Below are 20989 nucleotides of genomic sequence, written 5' to 3' on the forward strand. Positions count from 1 at the left end.
CACGTAGCTTGTACAGTATACAAATGAGTCTATAAATGCTGCTCAACTAAATCCTTTCATCACACTCAAAACCAAAGCATCTATGTGAGAGAGGAATGCTGAGAACCACTACCAGACCAACACTACAGCACTAGGGAACTATCTTTCAAAAGACAATAAAAGAGGATTAGACAAAGTAACAAACTTCAGCAACAATGTTTTGAAAATTCATTTCACTGTTGATAGAATTATAACCACACTTCTACTTTTCTCAAATATACTCTATCAGTGGACTGTGTTTCAAGCTCTACTTTATCAAACTGCAAAAGCACTGTCAGTTACACACTTACTTGGTGGTTCTGTAAGTATATTTATAGGTGACTTCTCGAGAAATCTGCCTGGCCAGGGCAAAAAGTTCATCTCTTCTTGTCAGCAGGGCATTATCCTTTACACAGAGCTGAGCAGCCGCTTCATTAACGGTGAGCTGCATTTCAAAATAAAGTTTCCAAAGTTATAAGCATTTTTATTTCATCAATGTAGAAAATGTTTCACTTGAGAACATAAAAATGTCACATCATTATGTAGTTAAATCATAATTTATGAAAATCAGGATAGCCTTTACTCCTAATTAGTCCTACTGCCTAATTACAGAAGAAAATCAAGTCACCTACACCTCTCAGAACTCAAGCTAATCAAAACGGTCATCTTGGTTTTATTTACACACTTATTTATTTTTAAGTAGAAGAATTTATGGAAAATAAGCAAAATAAAAAGTTTAAAAATATTCTGCATCTTTTTTTGCTTATGAGAAACCAAGGGATCTGATTATATGATATGGTGATAATATTTCCTTAACTGAAACTGAATATATCACAAAAATATACAAGCAGTTCATGCAGCCGAACACCAGAAAAATAAACAACCCAATGAAAAATGGGCCAAAGAACTAAACAGACATTTCTCCAAAGAAGATATACAGATGGCAAACAAACACATGAAAAGATGCTCAACATCACTCATTATCAGAGAAATGCAAATCAAAACCACAATGAGGTACCATTACACGCTAGTCAGGATGGCTGCTATCCAAAAATCTACAAGCAATAAATGCTGGAGAGGGTGTGGAGAAAAGGGAACCTTCTTACACTGTTGGTGGGAATGCAAACTAGTACAGCCACTATGGAGAACAGTGTGGAGATTCCTTAAAAAACTGTAAATAGAATTGGCATATGATCCAGCAATCCCACTGCTGGGCATACACACTGAGGAAATCAGATCTGAAAGAGACACGTGTACCCCAATGTTCATCGCAGCACTGTTTGTAATTGCCAGGACATGGAAGCAACCTAGATGCCCATCAGCAGACGAATGGATGAGGAAGCAGTGATACATATATACAATGGAATATCACTCAGCCATTAAAAAGAACACATTTTAGTCAGCGCTAATGAGGTGGATGAAACTTACTACAGAGTGAAGTAAATTAGAAAGAAAAATACCCATACAGTATATTAACATACATATATGGAATTTAGAAAGACGGGAACGATGACCCTATATGCGAGACAGCAAAAGAGACACAAACGTAAAGAACAGACTTTTGGACTCTGTGGGAGAAGGCAAGGGTGGGATGATTCGAGAGAACAGCATTGAAACATGTATATTAACATATGTGAAACAGATGACCAGTCCAAGTTTGATGCGTGAAACAGGGCACTCAAAGCTGGTGCACTGGGACAACCCTGAGGGATGGGATGGGGAGGGAGGGGGAGGGGGGTTTGGGACAGTGGGACGCATGTACACCTGTGGCTGATTCATGTCAATGATGGCAAAAACCTCCACAATATTGTTAAATAATTAGCCTCCAATTAAAATAAATAAATTAATTTACAAAACTGAATATACATGGTTTGATAATGTGAAGTGACATGAAAATTCTTAGGAATAAAAATTAAATTATATTCATTAAATATTTATAAAGTCACCTAGTAAAAGATAATAAAAAAGTATTATCACACACGAGGGCTAAAAAGGAAAAACAAGGTCTTAGAGTTACCAAATCTCTAAGATTCACGTTGTTCAGTTACTAAGCTGTATCTGACTCTCTGCGACCCTATGAACTGCAGCACACCACGCTTCCTTGTCCTTCACTATCTCCTCGAGTTTGTTCAAACTCATGTCCACTGAGTCAGTGATGCCATCCAACCATCTCATCCTCTGTCACCCCCTTCCCCGCTTGCCCTCAATCTTTCCCAGTATCTGGGTCTTTTCCAATGAGTCGACTCTGCATCAGGTGGCCAAAGTGTCAGAGCTTCAGCATCAGTCCTTCCAGTGAATATTCAGGATTGATTTCCTTTAGGATTGACTGGTTTGATCTCCTTGCTGTCTAAGGGACTCTGAAGAGTCTTCTCTAGCACCACAGTTCTAAAGCATCAAATCTTTATGGTCCAAAGTATGTATGGCCACATCCATACATGACTACTGGAAAAACCATACCTTTAACTATACAGACCTTTGTTGGCAAAGTGATGTCTCTGTTTTTTAATATGCTGTCTAGGTTTGTCATAGCTTTTCTTCCAAGGAGCAATTGACGAAACACCAGTTCTAAAAATCTAAGTATCAACTGTTATCCTAAAATCCAACTCTATAGTTTGCTTAATAGACTAGAGCATGTTTTTCATATAATGTTGTCAATTTAAATAGATGTAAGAAACTGCCAAGGGGTATATCAGACTTTTCTAAAAAGCAAGAAACCCATTCCAGGCATGATTGATGGCAAATTGACGGGACCTAAAGGCAGAGAGGCGTAGGAGTCTGCTCCATCACTTACCACCTGTGTAACTTTGGACATGTAAAAACGTCTCAGAGCCTCAGTTTTCTCTGCGGCAAAACCAGATAATATCACTACCTCCAAGGACTCTAACAAGAAGTGAGAAGACACACTTGCCACAAAGTTGTTTTAGTATCAATTCTCATTTTCCTTTGATAAGCAATCAGGCATTTACTCTTCCTCCCTACCCAGACATTCCACTTTACTCACAATAACTTTTTTTAAAAAGTTTTTAAGACATAGAGAAGCAAAAGAAAATAAATGCAACATGCATTCCATCCAGAATGACTATTAATATTTTTATGCATATTATTCAAATATTCCTTTGTGTACATACATGTGAATACAGGTGTGTAACCTCCTTTCCTTCACTTAACACATGCTGCATTTTTACTTTTTCATATGTTAAGCCAGAGACTTGGCTTGTCAGTCTCTGGCATGGGTTGTGAGCTTAATGAATATTGACTGACTAATGAATGTATTTAAGTATTCTTTACATTTTAACTTTTACTAACTAGACACACAAATCACTGCAGATGGTGACTGCAGCCATGAAATTAAGATGCTTACTCCTTGGAAAGAAAGTTATAACCAACATATATAGCATATTAAAAAGCAGAGATATTACTTTGCCAACAAAGGTCTGTCTAGTCAAAGCTACGGTTTTTCCAGTGGTCATGTATGGATATGAGAGTTGGGCCATAAAGAAAGTTGAGCACTGAGGAATTGATGCTTTTGAACTGTGGTGTTGGAGAAGACTCTTGAGAGTCCCTTGGACTGCAAGGAGGTCCAACCAGTCCATCCTAAAGGAAATCAGCCCGGAATATTCATTGGAAGGACTGATGCTGAAGCTGAAATTCCAATACTTTGGCCACCTGATGCGAAACACTGACTCATTGGAAAAGACCCTGATGCTGGGAAAGACTGAAGGCAGGAGGAGAAGGGGACGACAGAGGATGAGATGGTTGGATGGTATTACCAACTTGATGGACATGAGTTTGAGTAAGCTCTGGGAGTTGGTGATGGACAGGGAGGCCTGGTGTGCTGCAATCCATGGGATCGCAAAGAGTTGGACATGACTGAGAGACTGAACTGAACTAAATGCTTGTAATGTGGCTACTGGCAATTAAGGTCAGGTTTCTTATTTTAAACCCATGGCTGAATATAAAAGCATAATAGGAAGAAATTATTTTCAGCCCTCTCCGTCCCCTCCTAAAGAATCATCAGTAGATCAATTTCTTCCCTAAGTGCTTTTGATAAGCACAATGTTACAGGAGCAAAAAGTAAAACATACTGCAAAGAATAATTTCCTAAATAAATTAGCTTCAACTGTAGCTTAGTGGTAGCTACAGTGACCTTTAAATATCCTTTTTGAGTTGCCTGTTATGTAGCTAGTTCTTTTTTGTGCTCATAAACCTAATTAAGTATGGAGAAATTCTAGTTGTCAGTAAGATATTTTAACTGACAACATTTCAGACGTACCAGCTCATGCACAGCCATAGATAATAATAACTTTTCAACATAAATTAAAAACAGTGTTCTAGTATTCCTTTCATCATCCTACCAGAAACCAAGAAAAACAAACAGAACACAATCTCTGTAACTGAATTCAGGCTCTAACAGACCAAAAAACTATACTGAACTCCCCAGGTCCTCAGAGAGCCTTCTGGCAAAAAAACTGAGGCTAGAGAAATAATGATAGCTCACTCCAAGTTGTAATATGAAGCCAATTCATCAAGCTTTCTCCTCAAAAATTATTTTCTGTACGTATCTTCTAGATTTCATAATCCTAGTTGCTAATAATTAAATCAGTAACAATTATGATGTATTTTAAAAAGAAAAATTATCCAAAACCAGTAGTTAGTCACTGCAGCACCAAGCTAGCTTTTTAAAAGTTCTAAGTTTCTAATTTTGTTAAAAGTATAAAATAAGGTAGTCTCCCTCATTGGTTTACTTACTTCCTCCACTTCCTCCTTTCACAGCTAAAAATACCAAAATTCCATTCATATCTTTGTAAAAAGATTTCTTAAAGTTAGCCTTCTATTATTTATAACTAGGTTTTAAAACTGTCTTTGCTGGCAGTATTTAAAATGATAATCTTTTAACAATCAAACGATTGTGACTTTCAATTGAGCTTCACGTAAGTGTTAGCATAACACTACAACAGGAAGGCTATGTAACGGAGGCTCAGCAGGCAGTCAAGACTCCATTTCCAGCAGAGGGAGGGCGACGTACTGTGCCTGGCCCTCTCACACTTCTCACAGGAAAAATGGCGGCTAAAATAGGAAGAAAAAATATCTTCACATTAATAAGCCAGCAAGACAGTAAGAACTACTGAGGCCAAAATGAATGAAGACTATCTCAAAGACTAAGTTGAGGACAGATGCTAAACCAGATGAGTTTCAATCTTCACAGCCTTGTTAGGCTGGTGAGTATGCGGAGAGAGGAACAGAAAAACCCCAGAATCCATCAAAGGAGAGGCTGAAGAGTCAAAGACCTTTCCTCCATAAAGGTGAAAAATAATACGAAAGTACTACAGCCAAATGTAAGACAGAATCAGAGACATACCTGTACACGGTCCCCCCTCACCCCCAGGGAAAAGCAAGGAGAATTACCAGTCTTGAACCTTATTACTAACTGGGAGAGAATTTCATAAACCCAAATCAGCTCTTCACATGGGTTTTTAGCCCTAATTCACACTAACAGCCTGAGAATTTACTTTCATGGGGCTCCACAGTTGTAGTGTGTGGAGCACAGGTGCCTGGTAGAAGCAAAACAAAAAACCTCTAGGAGAGTCCATTTTCTTCCTAGCTCTCAAAACATTCCCACAGTTTCAAGAAATATGAGTTCATACATAGAAATCATTAAAGAGTCAACGAAAGAGGGAATCGAAAGTAAAAACCAGCAGAAACAGTCCCTCAAGGACTTTATTTAAAGAGATAAAAGGAGTTGAAAATATGACTAAAAGAATAATATAGTAAAAATGACCAGGAAAAATTGAGAAGTCAGAAGGAGAGAAGAATTAAGGAGGAATAAGAATTGGGGTACAGGAAAAAAAGACTTCTAAAGCAGACAGTAGTCACATAACCACTGGCTTCTAAACACAATGAAAGCCAAAGGACAAGGAAATGATACCTTTGATTACGAACAGAAAGTAAATGACAATATAGAATTTGATCCCAAAATAAGTAGCAATTAAGAATGAAGACAAAGCTAGTGGTGGAGGTGATGCAACTGCAAATGAGCTATTTCAAATCCTAACAGATGATGCTGTTAAAGTGCTGCATTCAATATGCCAGCAAATTTGGAAAACTCAGCAGTGGCTGGTTAGTTTTCATTCCAATCCCAAAGAAAGGCAATGCCAAAGAATGCTCAAACTACTGTACAACTGTGCTCATTTCACGTGCTAGTAAGGTAATGCTCAAAATCCTTCAAGCCAGGCTTTAGCAGTACGTGAACCAAAAACTTCCAGATGTACAAGCGGATTTAGAAAAGGCAGCGGAACCAGAGATCAAATTGGCAGCATCTGCTGGGTCATAGAAAAAAGCAAGGGAATTACAGAAAAACATCTGCTTCACTGACTATGCTTAAAGCCTTTGACTGTGTGGATCACAACAAACTGTGGAAAATTCTTCAAGAGATGAGAATACCAGACCACTTTATCTGTTTCCTGAGAAATCTGTATGCAGGTCAAGAAGCAACAGTTATAACTGGACATGGAACAACAGACTGGTTCAAAATTGGTAAAGGAGTACGTCAAGGCTGTATATTGTCACCCTGCTTATTTAACTTATATGCAGAGTACATCATGAGAAACGCTGGGCTGGATGAAGCACAAGCTGGAATCAAGATTGCCAGGAGAAATATCAATAACCTCAGATATGCAGATGACACCACCCGTATGGCAGAAAGTGAAGAAGAACTAAAAAGCCTCTTGATGAAAGTGAAAGAGGAAAGTGAAAAGTTGGCTTAAAACTCAAAATTCAGAAAACTAAGATCATGGCATCTGGCCCATCACTTCATGGCAAATAGATGGGGAAACAATGGAAACAGTGAGAGACTTTATTTTCTTGGGCTCCAAAATTACTGTAGATGGTGACTCCAGCCATGAAATTAAAAGACACTTCCTTCTTGGAAGGAAAGCTATGACCATCCTAGACAGCATATTAAAAAGCAGAGATATTACTTTGCCAACAAAGGTCCATTTAGTCAAAGCTATGGTTTTTCCAGTAGTCATGTATGCATGTGAGAGTTGGACTATATGAGAAAGAAAGCTGAGCGCCGAGCAATTGATGCTTTTGAATTGTGGTGTTGGAGAGAACTCTTGAGAGCCCCTCGGACTGCAAGGATATCCAACCAGTCCATCCCAAAGGAAATCAGCCTGGAATATTCATTGGAAGGACTGATGCTGAAGCTGAAACTCCCAATATTTTGGCCACCTGCTGTGAAGAACTGACTCATTGGAAAAGACCCTGATGCTGGGAAAGACTGAAGGCAGGAGGAGAAAGGGAAGACAGAGGATGAGATGGTTGGATGGCATCACTGACTCTACAGACATGAGTTTGAGTAAGCTCCAGAAGTTGGTAATAAACAGGGAAGCCTGGTGTGCTGCAATCCATGAGGTCACATAGAGTTGGAGTGACTGAAATAATCTGAGAAAAGCTTTTGTATACATATATATAAATATGTACAACAAATATATTTTAGAAAACTTACACATTTTTGCCTAACTAAAAAATTATGACATTTTGATTCCACTTGTTTGACTCAGTATGAATAGAATGCTAGATTTCTAATTAAAAAATAGATATGCAACAAACGTTTACTGTATAGCATAGGGAACTATAGTCAATATCTTGTAATAACTTATAATGGAAAAAATTTCAAAAAGAATATATCTGTATTTGTATAACCAAATCACCTTGTGCTGTACCTGAATCATTATAAGTCAACTATACTTTAATAAAAAAAAAATATATATATATATATATTAAAAAAATCAAGATGCACAGTCTGGAAATGGGGCAGATGATTTGTAATAAGGAAATACTCTTGAAAATATGCTGCCTCAGATGTATATCCATCAATATCTCAGTACTAATGCAGCCAATATCCTCCTCTTCTACCCAAACTTACTGCCACATTTCAAGTGAGATTTATCTGTTGTCAACCCAAGAAAATAAATTGCTTTACTATTAAAAAAACAAACAAACAAACTTGCTCCTTGGAAGGAAAGCTAGGACAAACCTAGACAGCACATTAAAAAGCAAAGACATCACTTTGCCAACAAAGGTCCGTGTAGTCAAAGCTATAGTTTTTCCAGTAGTCATGTACAGATTTGAGAGCTGGATGGTAAAGAAGGCTGAGCACCAAACAACTGATACGTTCAAATTGTGGTGCCGGGAAAGACTCTTGAGAGTCCCCTGGACAGCAAGGAGATCAAACCAGTCAATCCTAACAGAAATCAACCCTGAATATTCATTGGAAGGACTAATGCTAAAGCTGAAGCTCCAGTACTCTGGCCACCTGATGCAAAGAGCTGACTCACTGGAAAAGATTCTGATGCTGGGAAAGAATGAAGGCAGGAGGAGAAGGGGGCAACAGCGGATGAAGTGGTTGGAGGGAATCAGTGACTCGATGGAGATGAGTTTGAGTGACTTCCAGGAGACAGTAACAGACAGGGTAGCCTCACATGTTGCAGTGCAGAGGGGTGCAAAGAGCTGAACACAACTTAGCGACTGAACAACAATAACAACGAAAATGACGGTGGCGGAATGAAGATATTCTCCAATAGGCTGGGGAAGGAGACAGTTTGCCTACAGCAGGTCTTCATTAAGAAAATTCTAGATAATGCACTTCAGGCCAAAGGACACTAGTTCCAGATGGTAAATGTGAGATATAAAAAAAGGGAAGGGAAGAAATACAAATAAAGGAAATAAATTCAAAGCATCAGTCACTGTAATAAATTTAAATGGACCAAATGTTTCTGTTAAAAGACAAAGAATGTAAGACAGGATTTTTTAAATACCCAACTATCATATTTACAAGAGGTATATCGAAAATATAGATTCAGAAAAACCAAAAGTAAAAGGATGGAAGAAAGAAGTAACAAGCAATTACTAACAAAAAGGAAGCACATGTATTAATATCTACACAAAAAAGTTTTAAAAAGCAAAATGCATTATTAAAAATCAATAAGGCCACTACATAATTCAAAGAGAAAGGGACAACTCCACAATCAAAGTAGGTGATTTCAACACACGACTCAGTTACTGATAGAGCAAGCAGACAAAATAATAAAAAATTCAGTCTACAGAAGGTTTGAATAACAGACCTAATAAGCTTGTTAAAACAAACACATTGAGAATACTCTAACAACAACTGCAGAAGCACATTTAAAACACTGACCACATACTGGGCCATAACAACATCTCAACATATTTTACAGGGCTGGCAACAGGCAAACCACGTTCTCTGATCACAATGTAACTCAGAAATAATTAGGAAAAAGAACTAAGGAAAAACCTCTCACATCAGGAAATGAAAAAAAAAAAACTTCTTTATAGTTAGTGAACAGAAAGTATAAATAAAAAAGAGAAATAATCAGAAGTAAAACCTTTGGGAATAATGCTAATTCAATATATAGTGAGAATTCATGGCCTTAATTGCTTACATTAGAAAAGAACTGAACATTAATGAACTCAGGATAAAATGTAAGTTAGAACAATAAACTATACGAAAGCAGATGTAAACGAACACAACATAACTACAAAGTTCAATTAAGCCAAAAGTGCTTCCCAATAAAGAAGTTGGAAAGCTTTTCTGTAAAAGGTCAGCTAGTAATATTTTAGGCTTTATAGGCCAGTCTGTGTTAACAAAAACCCAACCCTACACCATAGCTCAAAAGCAGCCACAGATAATACATAAACAGAAAGGCATGTCTGTATTCCAAAGAAAGTTTATCTGCAAAATCAGGAAGTGGGCAAAATTTTGCCCACAGGCTTCGGTCTGCAGATCCCTGAAAAGATTAATCTAACTGACAAATCTTTGGCAAGGCTAATCAGGGGAAAAGAGACAAAGGTACAAACAATATTAGGTCTTAAAAACTATAAACTATCCCAATAAGTTTGAACACTTACATGAAATGGACAGATTCTCAGAAAAGTTGTGAATTATCAAAAGTGACTCCAGAAGGGACACTAACCTGATAGCCCTATGATCTTTTTTTTTCCCATTAACCAACATCATTTTAATTATACATGATAGTATTTAAACATTAATGAACTGAAAGAAATATATTTCCATTATTTCTTCAGATTTCATTAAACCCCAAACTTAGCAAAGTCTAACCTACTTTTAAAAATGATCGAAAGGAAATGTCCAGCATTTCTTTCAAGTATGAGATGGTGAAATTGTTCCACTCAAGCTCAGAGTTCAGAATAAAGCATTGTACCTAGTATGTTCAGGTCTACCAGGTTCCCTGATTTGACAATCCCTGTCTCTCAAAACTAAAACTGTTGGGCTTCTCTGACACCCTCAGCCTTGCCTTCTTAACATTACAGTGGTAGCTGACCTAAACCTGACACCACCATGTATCCCATGGGCCTAGGTCCTTGTTTTTGCAATCTTCTTAGCACTCCAGCTTCTATAGCATTTCCATTACATCTACAACTTATCCACTAACTCTACCTTCTCCTCTTTTTCTCCTTCCTGTCTTTGAGTCCCAGAGCTCTTTGGCTGGAAGCTGCTATCTGCTGACAAACATTCTCTATAATGCCGACTTGTCTGTGCTTCTATCTCTGAATATTATAAGCCCCTACATGCTCCACGGCCTTGCTCTTCTCAACTTTCAGTCTTTCTCTTTATCCACTTACTGCTTTAAGGTTTGATGCACTCTGCTTACCTAGTGTACCACGTACTCTACCAACACATCTGGACAGATGGAACTCTGCCTGCCTGGACCTCTTTGTAATCCTGCTCCTGGGTTTGTCGTTAGCACCTGCCCCACACCAGTTAACGAGTGTGGTTCTAGGCCTCAGCCTCTTATATTATTATGCTCATGGTCTGACCCTTATAACCAGGCCATACCTAGCCATGTCCTAAGACCATCACTGATTGTCTAGCTTTAAAGAAAGTGTCTGTAACAATGATTCATTCTACAATTCTTTACAATAAAATGGAATGATTATAAATTTTACAATGTATACTGGGAAGCAAATATAAAGTGCATATAAAAATGAGAATTTTATGTACTCGTGAGTTAAAAATTATTTTTCAGGTATAGATAACTTCCTGATGTTCATCTACTTGTGACCTATTTATATGTCTTGAAAGATGAAAAGAATAGTGTCCACAGAGTTTGTAATACTATACACAGGGTCAGAAATACTACTAAAAGTGGATTAAGAATAAGTCATATCTTTCCTTATTTAGAACTTGAGGACAAACTAGTAACCTTCTTTAGTCTTAGGAATTTAGAAAAACTCAAGTCTTTCTCTCATTTTAAACAGTCAAATTAAAAAATGTGAAATTATCACAATATCTAAACAGTACATTTGATAGTAGCTTCTTTAATTCCCTTAGGATTTCATCATTTCTGCAAAATTCCTGGATGGTTACTAGTTTGAAGAAAGTGCTCTGATGCATACACTTCTATCCTAAAATATATTATTGGACCAGATTCACACACTTGACTTACAAATAATAAGTGGTCTAAGTTAAGTTTCAAAAACACAAGCCACATTTTCCAAAGCTCCACCCCCACATCTCCGCCTACTAGCATTCATTTTGATTGTTTCCTTCTTTTGGGAAACCCACAATGGGCTCATTACTTAAATACCACCTGTGCCTATTTATTCAAAGAAGCAAAGAGCCCCTTAGGAAAAGTCAAGTGTGAAATAATTCATTTTGGATTTTTTAAAAGCAGGTTAGAAATTTTTTAAGTGAGATTGATAGGGTTTATTGAAGTCATCTCTTAACATACTTTTGCTTTAATAAAAGTACAGGTCCTTGACTATGTTTCATCTGCCATGTTTTAAGAACTATATGAAAGCTAGATTAAAGCATGAACCTAAAACTGCCAACACGTTTCGCCCTTTGTTTCCTATCATAAGAGCCTTTAGCAGATTCCTCTACACTGGGCCACAGGTAATGAAAGTGTCAAAGTGCAGCTGAATTATAATGCTACTTGTGTTTTCTAGATCACAAGTTCTTGTTAATTTATTACTGTATGGCAATAATACATAACAATTACACAAGGACATGCCCAAAGGAGATCAAATCATAGAATCCCTGTGACTAATTTTGCTAACCAATTCTCTGATATTAAGCATCAGTAGACATTCATATCTATAATAATTTAAAAATATCAGATGGTGAAACTGCTGAAAAGAAGATTGATATATAAAAATCAGCCAGTGATAGTAATTTAAAAAGGAAACAATTTCATTTACAATTATATCCCCTTTATATCTTATTCATGCATGTATAAAAGCAAAATAAATGTAAATATTTATAATACAAACATTTAATATACACATGTATAATACACAGTATTTGACCTAACAAGAAATGTTTAAAACTGTGAATAAAGAACTAAAAAATTACAGAAGAATATAGAAGAGCTAAGTAAATGCACATACTATGTTACTGTATGGGAGTTTTCATTATTGTAAATATATCATTTTCCCCCCAAATTAACCTATACCTTTAGGGCATTTCTAATCAAACACCAGCAGAAATTTTGGGGAAATTTGACAAATACACTAAAAACTTCATTTGAGAAGGAGAAATGTGTAAGATTACCTAAAAAAAAAAAAAGATGCTGCACAAGAATACTATTGAAGGGGCACTTCCATATATAAAATATAGTATTTTGCTACAGTAATCGTCGTAACTTTATACTAGTGAAGGAACACAGAATCAGATGAATGAAAGGACACAGGACAAGATCAATGACCATTACTATACAGAATTAAATTTCCACATGGCAACAAGTCTAAAAGGTCAAAGGACACATGATCATCTGGAAAAATATTTACAATCTAAGACAAAAAGTTAATATACTTACAACATAAAAAGTTTTTACCAATATTTTAAAGGTAAGACAACTCCAACAATAAAACAAAGGATATGAACATAAAATTGGATGTCTATTAACCACATGAAAAGATGCTCTTCCTCAATAATGAAAGTTACTTTGAGCAATGGAAATTTTTCTTAGACTGACGAAAATTAAAAATGACAAATGCAGTTTTAGCAAGAGTGTGGAAAAATGGACATTTGCATATAATAATGATAAAGAAAATATAAATTGTTCCAGCTCTTTTAGATGGCAATTAAGCACTATCTACTATAATAGTAAATCTACATATTCTTTGGGCCTATGATTTTACATTTGGAATCTATTCTATAGGAAAAGATGTACAAATCTGTAAAGGTATATGTGTATAACGTTTTAATATATAAAATTTTAAACTATGTATATATAATATTTATATTTACATAAATATTTTCTATAGTTACATACATATATATAATATATATAATTATATATATAATATATATTTAAAATATATAACATTTTTAAAAAATGAACTTAAGTGACATCAAAAACTGAATGGCTAAGATAACAGCACACACATACTGTGAAATATAATGCAATCCATAAATGAATACAGTAGCTCTATACGTAACCGCTTGAAAATATAATAGTATACTGTACTTTGAGTATATTATTAAGTTTAAAAAAAAAGAATTTGGAGAAGAGTGTGCAAAATATGACCCCACATTTGTGTATGTAAAGGAAAGTAGCTGGATGTTTACAGATTCAATTACTTCACATCCTTCTGTACATACTGAAACTTTTTCAATGAGTATATACTATTTTTTTGTTCAAGTACAAGTCTGTGGGGAATGATCTTATGTTTCTAAGTAATGAAATACTGCATTCAACTGAAAATTTTTTTCAAGCAGAATTTCTCTCTTTCTTCTAATGGATAAATGGCTATAAATTTTAGCTATGAAACAGCTTTTGTTTTAAAAAGGTAATTTTTAAATGCACTTATTTTTCAAGTATTTATTGAGCACATTAGATTCAGAGGATATAAAAATGAATGAGATATAATTTCTACCTTGAAGAATCTCAAAGTATACTGTGAGGGACAGACCAATATATTAAAAAGTACAATAAAGTGTTGAAGTTACTGTGATAGAAGTATGCATAGGGGTAAAAATGGAAAGGAAAGGTCATTCTACTTAGGGGAAAACACACTATAAAAGACTTAAGCTCATGCTTGAGTCTTAAAGATGATGTATTGGCCAGACAGACAAGAAAAAGGGAGCAAATGTTAAAGAAATATACATACATGTATTCTTCTACTTAAGCAAAATATTTCTTGATAGACTGCTATAAAAACAAAATGAGGATTTTTAATTTCAAATGTCACAACAAAACAATATTCAAAGCTACAATAATTCTTCTAACATTCATCTAATATAATTTTGTTTTCTATGCTATGTGAAAATCACTAAGTTCTGGTTATTTTTTTACAACTTTTTTTTCTAAAAAGTCTACAAAAATGATATTTAAGTTAGATTTAAAATTTCATTTTAATTCTTAATTAAAAGACAAACTGCCTTGTAAATGCAGACTTTATGCTTTCACTACTTAAACTGATAGCATTCTAAGAGTCACTCTACACTACAATTTTAAAGTTAAACATGTTTGAATTCAACACAGAAATACCTTAACACCATAAATACGGTCAATTTTCACTAAAGAGTTACATTTTGCTCAACCTAAATGTCTTTAATCCAGGGAGTGTATCATCTCTGCTGTAAACTATTACCAAGTTAATCTCTTTAAGAGACAGCACACCACATACACACAAAGAAAAATGTGGGCTTTTTTACCTCATGAAGTGTGAGGTGTTTCCCATCCTTTCTCTTCGAATCAAATCTGCCATATATTGCACTGTATTTTCGAATTTCCTCTTCTTTGTGTGGATCGTCATCACTCATCTCAAAGATGTGACCAATCATCTTGGCCAACTTCTTGTTGGTTTTCAGCAGCTCTTTAACTTCGTTCAAGTCACTTTTTGGCAGCGTGGGGGCCATCCGCTCCACACACTCGGCTACCGAGAGTGCAGCAGCAGCATCCAGCACCTCGCTGCTTTCTTTCGGGGAAGCCGGGGAGCCAAGGTCCGCCGGGGAGAGGCTGTGCTCGCTCTCGGAGGCGTGGTGGCCCTGCCAGAGTCGGGAGTCACTGATACTCTGCAGTGCTAAGCTGCCTACCACGTCTGACTTCCCCTGTCCCAAGCTCTGCACGCACGTCGTGGCAGCACACTTGGGGATTTTTAAATGAGGTTCTCGGGAACTGCTGTTCCTTTCATAACTGCTGCAGGATATTCCCAGCCATGTCGGTGAGCCCTCTGGTAACTTATAGATGGGTATGCTACTGACAGGCAGAGACGTCAGTGGCTGATTGAAAAGGCCAGGGTTTGTAACCCAGTCTCTCAAAGCCTTCTGCAGCCTTCTAACATGAAGGGGCTTGCTAGCCATGCCCACGAGGGCCATGATCTCCAAGAACTCCTCTTCTCCAGCTTCACAGAGTTGCTGGACATCATCACCACCTTGTTGGATAAAGGCATCAAAATAAGAAAGCAGGTTGGCTTTTTGTAATATTCTATACAGCTGCAACTCCCCCAGGGTCCTGGGTAAGGCTGCGGCCATCACTGTGGATGGGCTTAACCTGCAAAAAGAAGAGAGGAAACGCTCATCACACTTGCTAAAAAACTTCTTAAGCCTCTTTGTCGGACACTACAGGGTTTAAGATTGCAGTACGGGAAGAATAAAAAACAAGGAGCATTTGCACAGCAACTGACTGTTAAGGAAGCATTCTCTCTATGCTGTGTGTGATGTGTGTGTGTGCGTGCACTCAGTCTTGTCTGACTCTTGGCGACCCATGGACTGTAGCTGCCAGGCTCCTCTGTCCATGGGACTTTCCAGGCAAGAATACTGGAGTGGTTTGCCATTTCCTTCTCCAGGGGATCTTTCTGACCGAGGGATCGAACCTCAGTCTCTTGTGTCTCCTGCATTAGCAGGTGGATTCTTTACCACTGATGCCATCTGGGAAGCCTCTCTGTACCTGTAAGTTATCTTACTCTCCTAACAAGCATAATGATCAATAGTCAGTAATAGTTTCCGTTGTAAAGGAAAAAAATATAAAGGCTCAAAGATCAGCAATTTGCCTGAGATCTCATAGGTAGCTAAACAGGTCTAGCGACTTAAGCCAAACATGGCTCGCCAGGCTCTGTATCCTGTATTTTTGAGCACTCAATCTGCTGCTTCCACGGTGCCACACAGAGATGAAGTGAAGGAGAACAAAATTCTGAAGGAGGTAAGAGTGTACTCTGCTACTATGCACCGAACACTTGTGTCAGACCATGTGATAAACAGGCACTGAACGTTACATCTCATCCTCGCAACACCCTGTGAGATGGCTATAGTTAGCTCTTATTTTATACAGAAAAAGTAGCAAGATTAGCCTGGCAGGCAGAAGATGAGAGATTTCAGTATGAACTAGAATTGATAAGATACAAGGTGGTATATTTAGGAATGGAGAAAAAAGAGGCAGGAAAAATTCAGACAAATAAATGGCAAGACTTGGTGATCACTTAGGTGTAAGCGATGAAAAGAGAGGAAACAGTTACCATTTTTTAGAAATACTTTTTGTGGTTCCAGAAACAGACTAATAGGTGACTACGGGATTACCTATGCAAGAGTCTAGAACTGCAACAGGCATCAGGGATACAGAAAATTAGGGATGTTGGAATTCCCTTTCAAACACATGGCACTTAAGAATGTAGCACAAGACATAATGCTGAAGCAGAGCTGTCCTGTTTGCAAATAACAGCATGGAAACTGTCTCAGGGTTCAAGACAGAGGATGAAGCCAGCGGGTGTGGAAGAGCCTGAGACAGAGCCAAGGAAGTTATACTCCTAGAGCCCAAGGAAGGCAGAGAAGTCTCCCTTTAAAGAGACAGAGCAAGACCCAGCAAAGCCCTTCTTGACCTCTTAGCAGTTCTATTTAAAAGTCATTCACAGTTGCCTGGAGACCTCCCACATATATAGAGGAGCTGGCCAAGTACTTCCAGTTAAGAGAAACAAACTCGTAATCAATGCACCTTTAGGATTAAAAGGCTCCTACAGCCCTCTATAGCAAAAATTATAGTAAGCCAAAAGAATACATACATTGGAAGAAAATGCAAGTACACTCTCAACTCAAGAAAGTCAGGAGCAATTGTTAACTGGGAGATTCAGCAAGCTGAGGAATATTGGTAACAGCCCTGAAGGCCAGATCAACAAATTTGGGACTTCTGCTTTACATCATTGGGCAGACTGCTATACCAAATTCTAGTCTCAGTCATCCCATCCAAGGAGAATGCATTTCCCTACCACCTTAAGGACTGACTCCCAGGAAACCCCAACTCCTGGAACCCCTGTGTCATCCACAATCTGCTCTCATCAACTACTGACCTCCTCAAATTTTATGGCTCTTTTTAAGTCATGACCTGATGACTTCCCAAGATATATATTTTTAAAAAAATTCAATTTGGGACCACTAAACTTCTGCTGACAGCCAGGAAATCACTTGGGGCACCTTTGAAAAATATAATTTCCTAGGGTTGCACCTCAGAAGACTCTTATGATTTGGCAAAACTGGCAAACTACACTGGAAGATCCCTATTTAGTGTACCCTCTGGGCACCACAAACTCTTACAGCTTCTGAGACCACCTTTGTGTTCATGTCACGTTAGTTCTCTGGATAAAAACATTTCTGCACCTTCTGAATCACTCATAAGAGGATGTGTTCTATCCTCCCACTCACAGGGAGACCTCTGAGGGAGAGAATCGATCATCCAGCTGGACACTAACCCACAAAAACAAGCTCTGGGGAGTTACAGACTCAAGTTCAAGTCTATACTGAACAACATTATACCAAATAGAAGGGTTTCTAGAAAGCCTATGAGATAGAGGGAAGGAAACCCATTTTCCCTTCACACACTTAATGCAGTAATTCCACAGGCTTTCAACTCCAGAGTATACACATACATATACATGTATGTATACACATATACACGCGAAAGCTTTTTTATAAGAGGGCTGTAACCTTGCAAGATTCATGGCGTCATCAATGACCTCACCATCTATACTCCCCCAAATTATGGAGTAAGCTAAAAATTACCTGAGAAAATCTAGAACAGAGTTCTTGAATCTTCTTATGAGCAATAACAAAGAATATATCATGGACAAATAAAAAAGAAAAATGTAAGAAAAAGAGAATTCAAAACTCACACTTAGGTTTTATTCTCCTGAGATAATCAATGGTTTTAGAAAATCTTAATTTTCAATTTTTATCCTTTCTCATCTTTACCCAGAAAAAAAAAAAAGGACACCCCCTAGTTTCCTAAGAGAAAGCTCTTATGTTCCAGTAAGAAAGTAGTTACCATTATAACATCTCCACCAGTAGACCAAGTGTATGTTTCAAGATATCAGATGAAAGATAAATAAGTGAACTATTTAGAGTCCCAGGAGACTTGCTAAAGGCCCACACTTACTGCTGGGAAAGGACTTTTCTCCCTAAGCTTTCTGCTTTAAGAGCACGTTTCAGTTTCTCATAAAGCCCGTTGCGATCATTTAAACACCCACCACTTCATACATTAACTTAATTTGATTTAAAAGAAAATTTTTATAAGACAAGATTTTCTGTTTTTACAAACTCTGTGTCTATTCATGCTTCAACATGAAGGTCAAATAAATCAAAAGAAAGCTGCATCTCTCTAATCGGAAGTGAACACAAAAGGATTCTAATACAATGCAACGTAACATAGGCAGCTAACAGCACAGTAAGTCTACTCAGCTGAAAACTCCAGATACCTGGCCTGTGCAAGAGATGCTGGAACAACCATGCTGAGTCTGACCTTTTTATGAATTCCACAATTAAGAGAAATCAGTTACCCATTTTTACTGCATTCAAAAACTAAACCAAGGGCCTGCTGCCTATATACAGCAAACCTCCACTTGCACCAGCTTAAATGTTCTTCAGTCCAGTTAGTCCCAAAGGAAGAGGAATAAAACAGTGATTCATTTAAGGCCATTTGTTGTTGTTTGCTAATTCAATGATCTATTTTAAATGGTAATAATTTGTTCCAGAATCTTTTAAAGACAAACTCACTTTGGCTCCTTCTGGGGTAGGATCAGTCATCTGCCAAGATTTAAACTATGCTAAGTGAAGTAAGGAGCTGGTTTGGCTCCAAAAGCTTTACTGGTCAACTCCTGCTTTGTCCTTGAACCACAACACAGAACTTAGTATAAATATGGGAAACAAAATTTCTCTTTCTCCAAGCTGGGTTGTGGGGATTTAGGGTAAGACAGAGGTCTTTAATGGTCACAAGCGAAAAGAAGAACCATTCCTTCAAACCTGCCTCAGTCTAGTCCAAGAAGCTTCAGCCTGCCTTCTGTCCCAACTCTTCCATCAAAGCTCCCAAGTAACTACTGAGTGATCACCAGTTTTTCTCTTTAACCTCTCTGCAGTTTGACATCACTCCTTGAAATGCTCTTCACCTGACTTTTTACTATGTTATGCTGCCTTCCCTTACTCTATTCTAACTGCAGGAATTCTCCAAATTTTTATATTATATCCCATTTCTACTATCTTTCCATATTCTCCCCTGATGATGCCCTAGGCTTCAATATTCCCTATAGCAGACTGACCTGCAAACCGCTATCTGTAGCTTGGACCAGTGCTTTATGGAGTCACTGCCAAGTGCTCTCAACCCAAACGCACACCAAGTGCTGACTCATACATATACATCTACTTTGCAAAGTTAAAAAAAAAAAAAAGAAATTTGTGATTTAATCTCATTTAATACTGTGATCATATTCAAGTTGTCATTATAAGTATTCTCTATTGATAAAACACTAAAAGCAAAATTAATGAGTACTTGCTATTTTTTTTTAAATTTAGAAAGTGATCTTCAAACCTGAAGAATGTGAGAACCCAAATTGTTTTTCTGATAATTCAGCATTTCACATGGAGACTGTCAAACTTCTCAAATCTGGTAAGCCCAAAAGCAAGTATGTGCTATCATCTTCCTCCTTTCTTCCAGATTCCCAAATCTATTCTTCCCAACTCTCATTCCTTTTAGTTGCACCACTACCCTTCCAGGTTTCTGGATTAATAAAAGTAGGGGTTTATTATTTTTTTAATTTTATTGTGATACAGTTAATGTACAATATTATACAGAAGATTCATGTGTACATTATAATGATTCACAATTTTTTTTAATGATTCACAACTTTTAAAGGTTGTATTTCTTTTCTGGGCTTCCCTGGTGGCTCAGCTAATAAAGAATCCTCCTGCAATGCAGGAGACATGGGTTTGATCCCAGGGCTGGGAAGATCTCTGGAGGAGGGCATGGCAACCCACTCCAGTATTCTCGCCTGGACAATCCCATGGACAGAGGAGCTTGGCGGGCTACAGTCCATGGGGTGGCAGAGTCGGACATGACTAAGCACAGCACAGCATTTCTTTAATAGTCATTATAAAATGTTGGCTCTATTTCCTGTGCTGTGCAATATATCCTTGTAGCTTATTTATTTTATACATAGCAGTTTGTACCTCTTAACCCCTTTCTCCTATCTTGCCGGTCCATTTTTCCCTTTTCCAGGTGGTAATCACTAGTCTGTTGTATATTTGTGAGTCTATTTCTTTTTTGTTATGTTCACTAGTTTTATTTTTAAAATTCCACATGTAGGTGATATTATATAGTATTTGTCATCCTCTGCCTGAATACCATCCAATTCTATCCATGTTGTTGCAAATGGCAGAATTTCTTTTTTATGGCTGAATAACATTCCATTGTGTGTGTGTGTATGTATATATATCTTCTTTATCCACTCATGCTTTTGTTTTCCTCTTCCTTCCTCAAATCTACATGTCCTTAGGCCACATCACCAACCGTTTTTCTCTGCCTCAAAAGCACCTAATTCTAATTTTCCCCTTGCTTATTGCCCCAACTTTGAAAACAGCCTCCTCACCTTCAATATATGCCATACTGCAATGTCGACTTCATCATCCTAAAGTACAGATGTGGCTCTTTACTCACTTCCGCAAATT

At 37.3% G+C, this 20989-nt stretch overlaps 1 protein-coding gene across 3 annotated transcripts in view; it reads right to left on the bottom strand.

Moving 5' to 3' along the window:
• NAB1 (NGFI-A binding protein 1) overlaps positions 1-20989 on the bottom strand; it is a 47748-nt gene that overhangs the window by 20863 nt on the left and 5896 nt on the right. For all 3 annotated transcript variants that reach the window (XM_070475851.1, XM_020909971.2, XM_070475852.1), the window contains exons 2-3: positions 14723-15560; positions 330-463 (exon numbers count right to left, since the gene is read on the bottom strand). In XM_070475851.1, the coding sequence (XP_070331952.1) occupies positions 330-463; positions 14723-15541 (953 nt within the window). In that variant the 5' untranslated portion in view covers positions 15542-15560. The remainder of the gene's footprint in view (positions 1-329; positions 464-14722; positions 15561-20989) is intronic.

The sequence above is a fragment of the Odocoileus virginianus genome, chromosome 13 (genome assembly GCF_023699985.2).
Source record: "Odocoileus virginianus isolate 20LAN1187 ecotype Illinois chromosome 13, Ovbor_1.2, whole genome shotgun sequence".
In the NCBI taxonomy this organism is placed as follows: domain Eukaryota; kingdom Metazoa; phylum Chordata; class Mammalia; order Artiodactyla; family Cervidae; genus Odocoileus; species Odocoileus virginianus.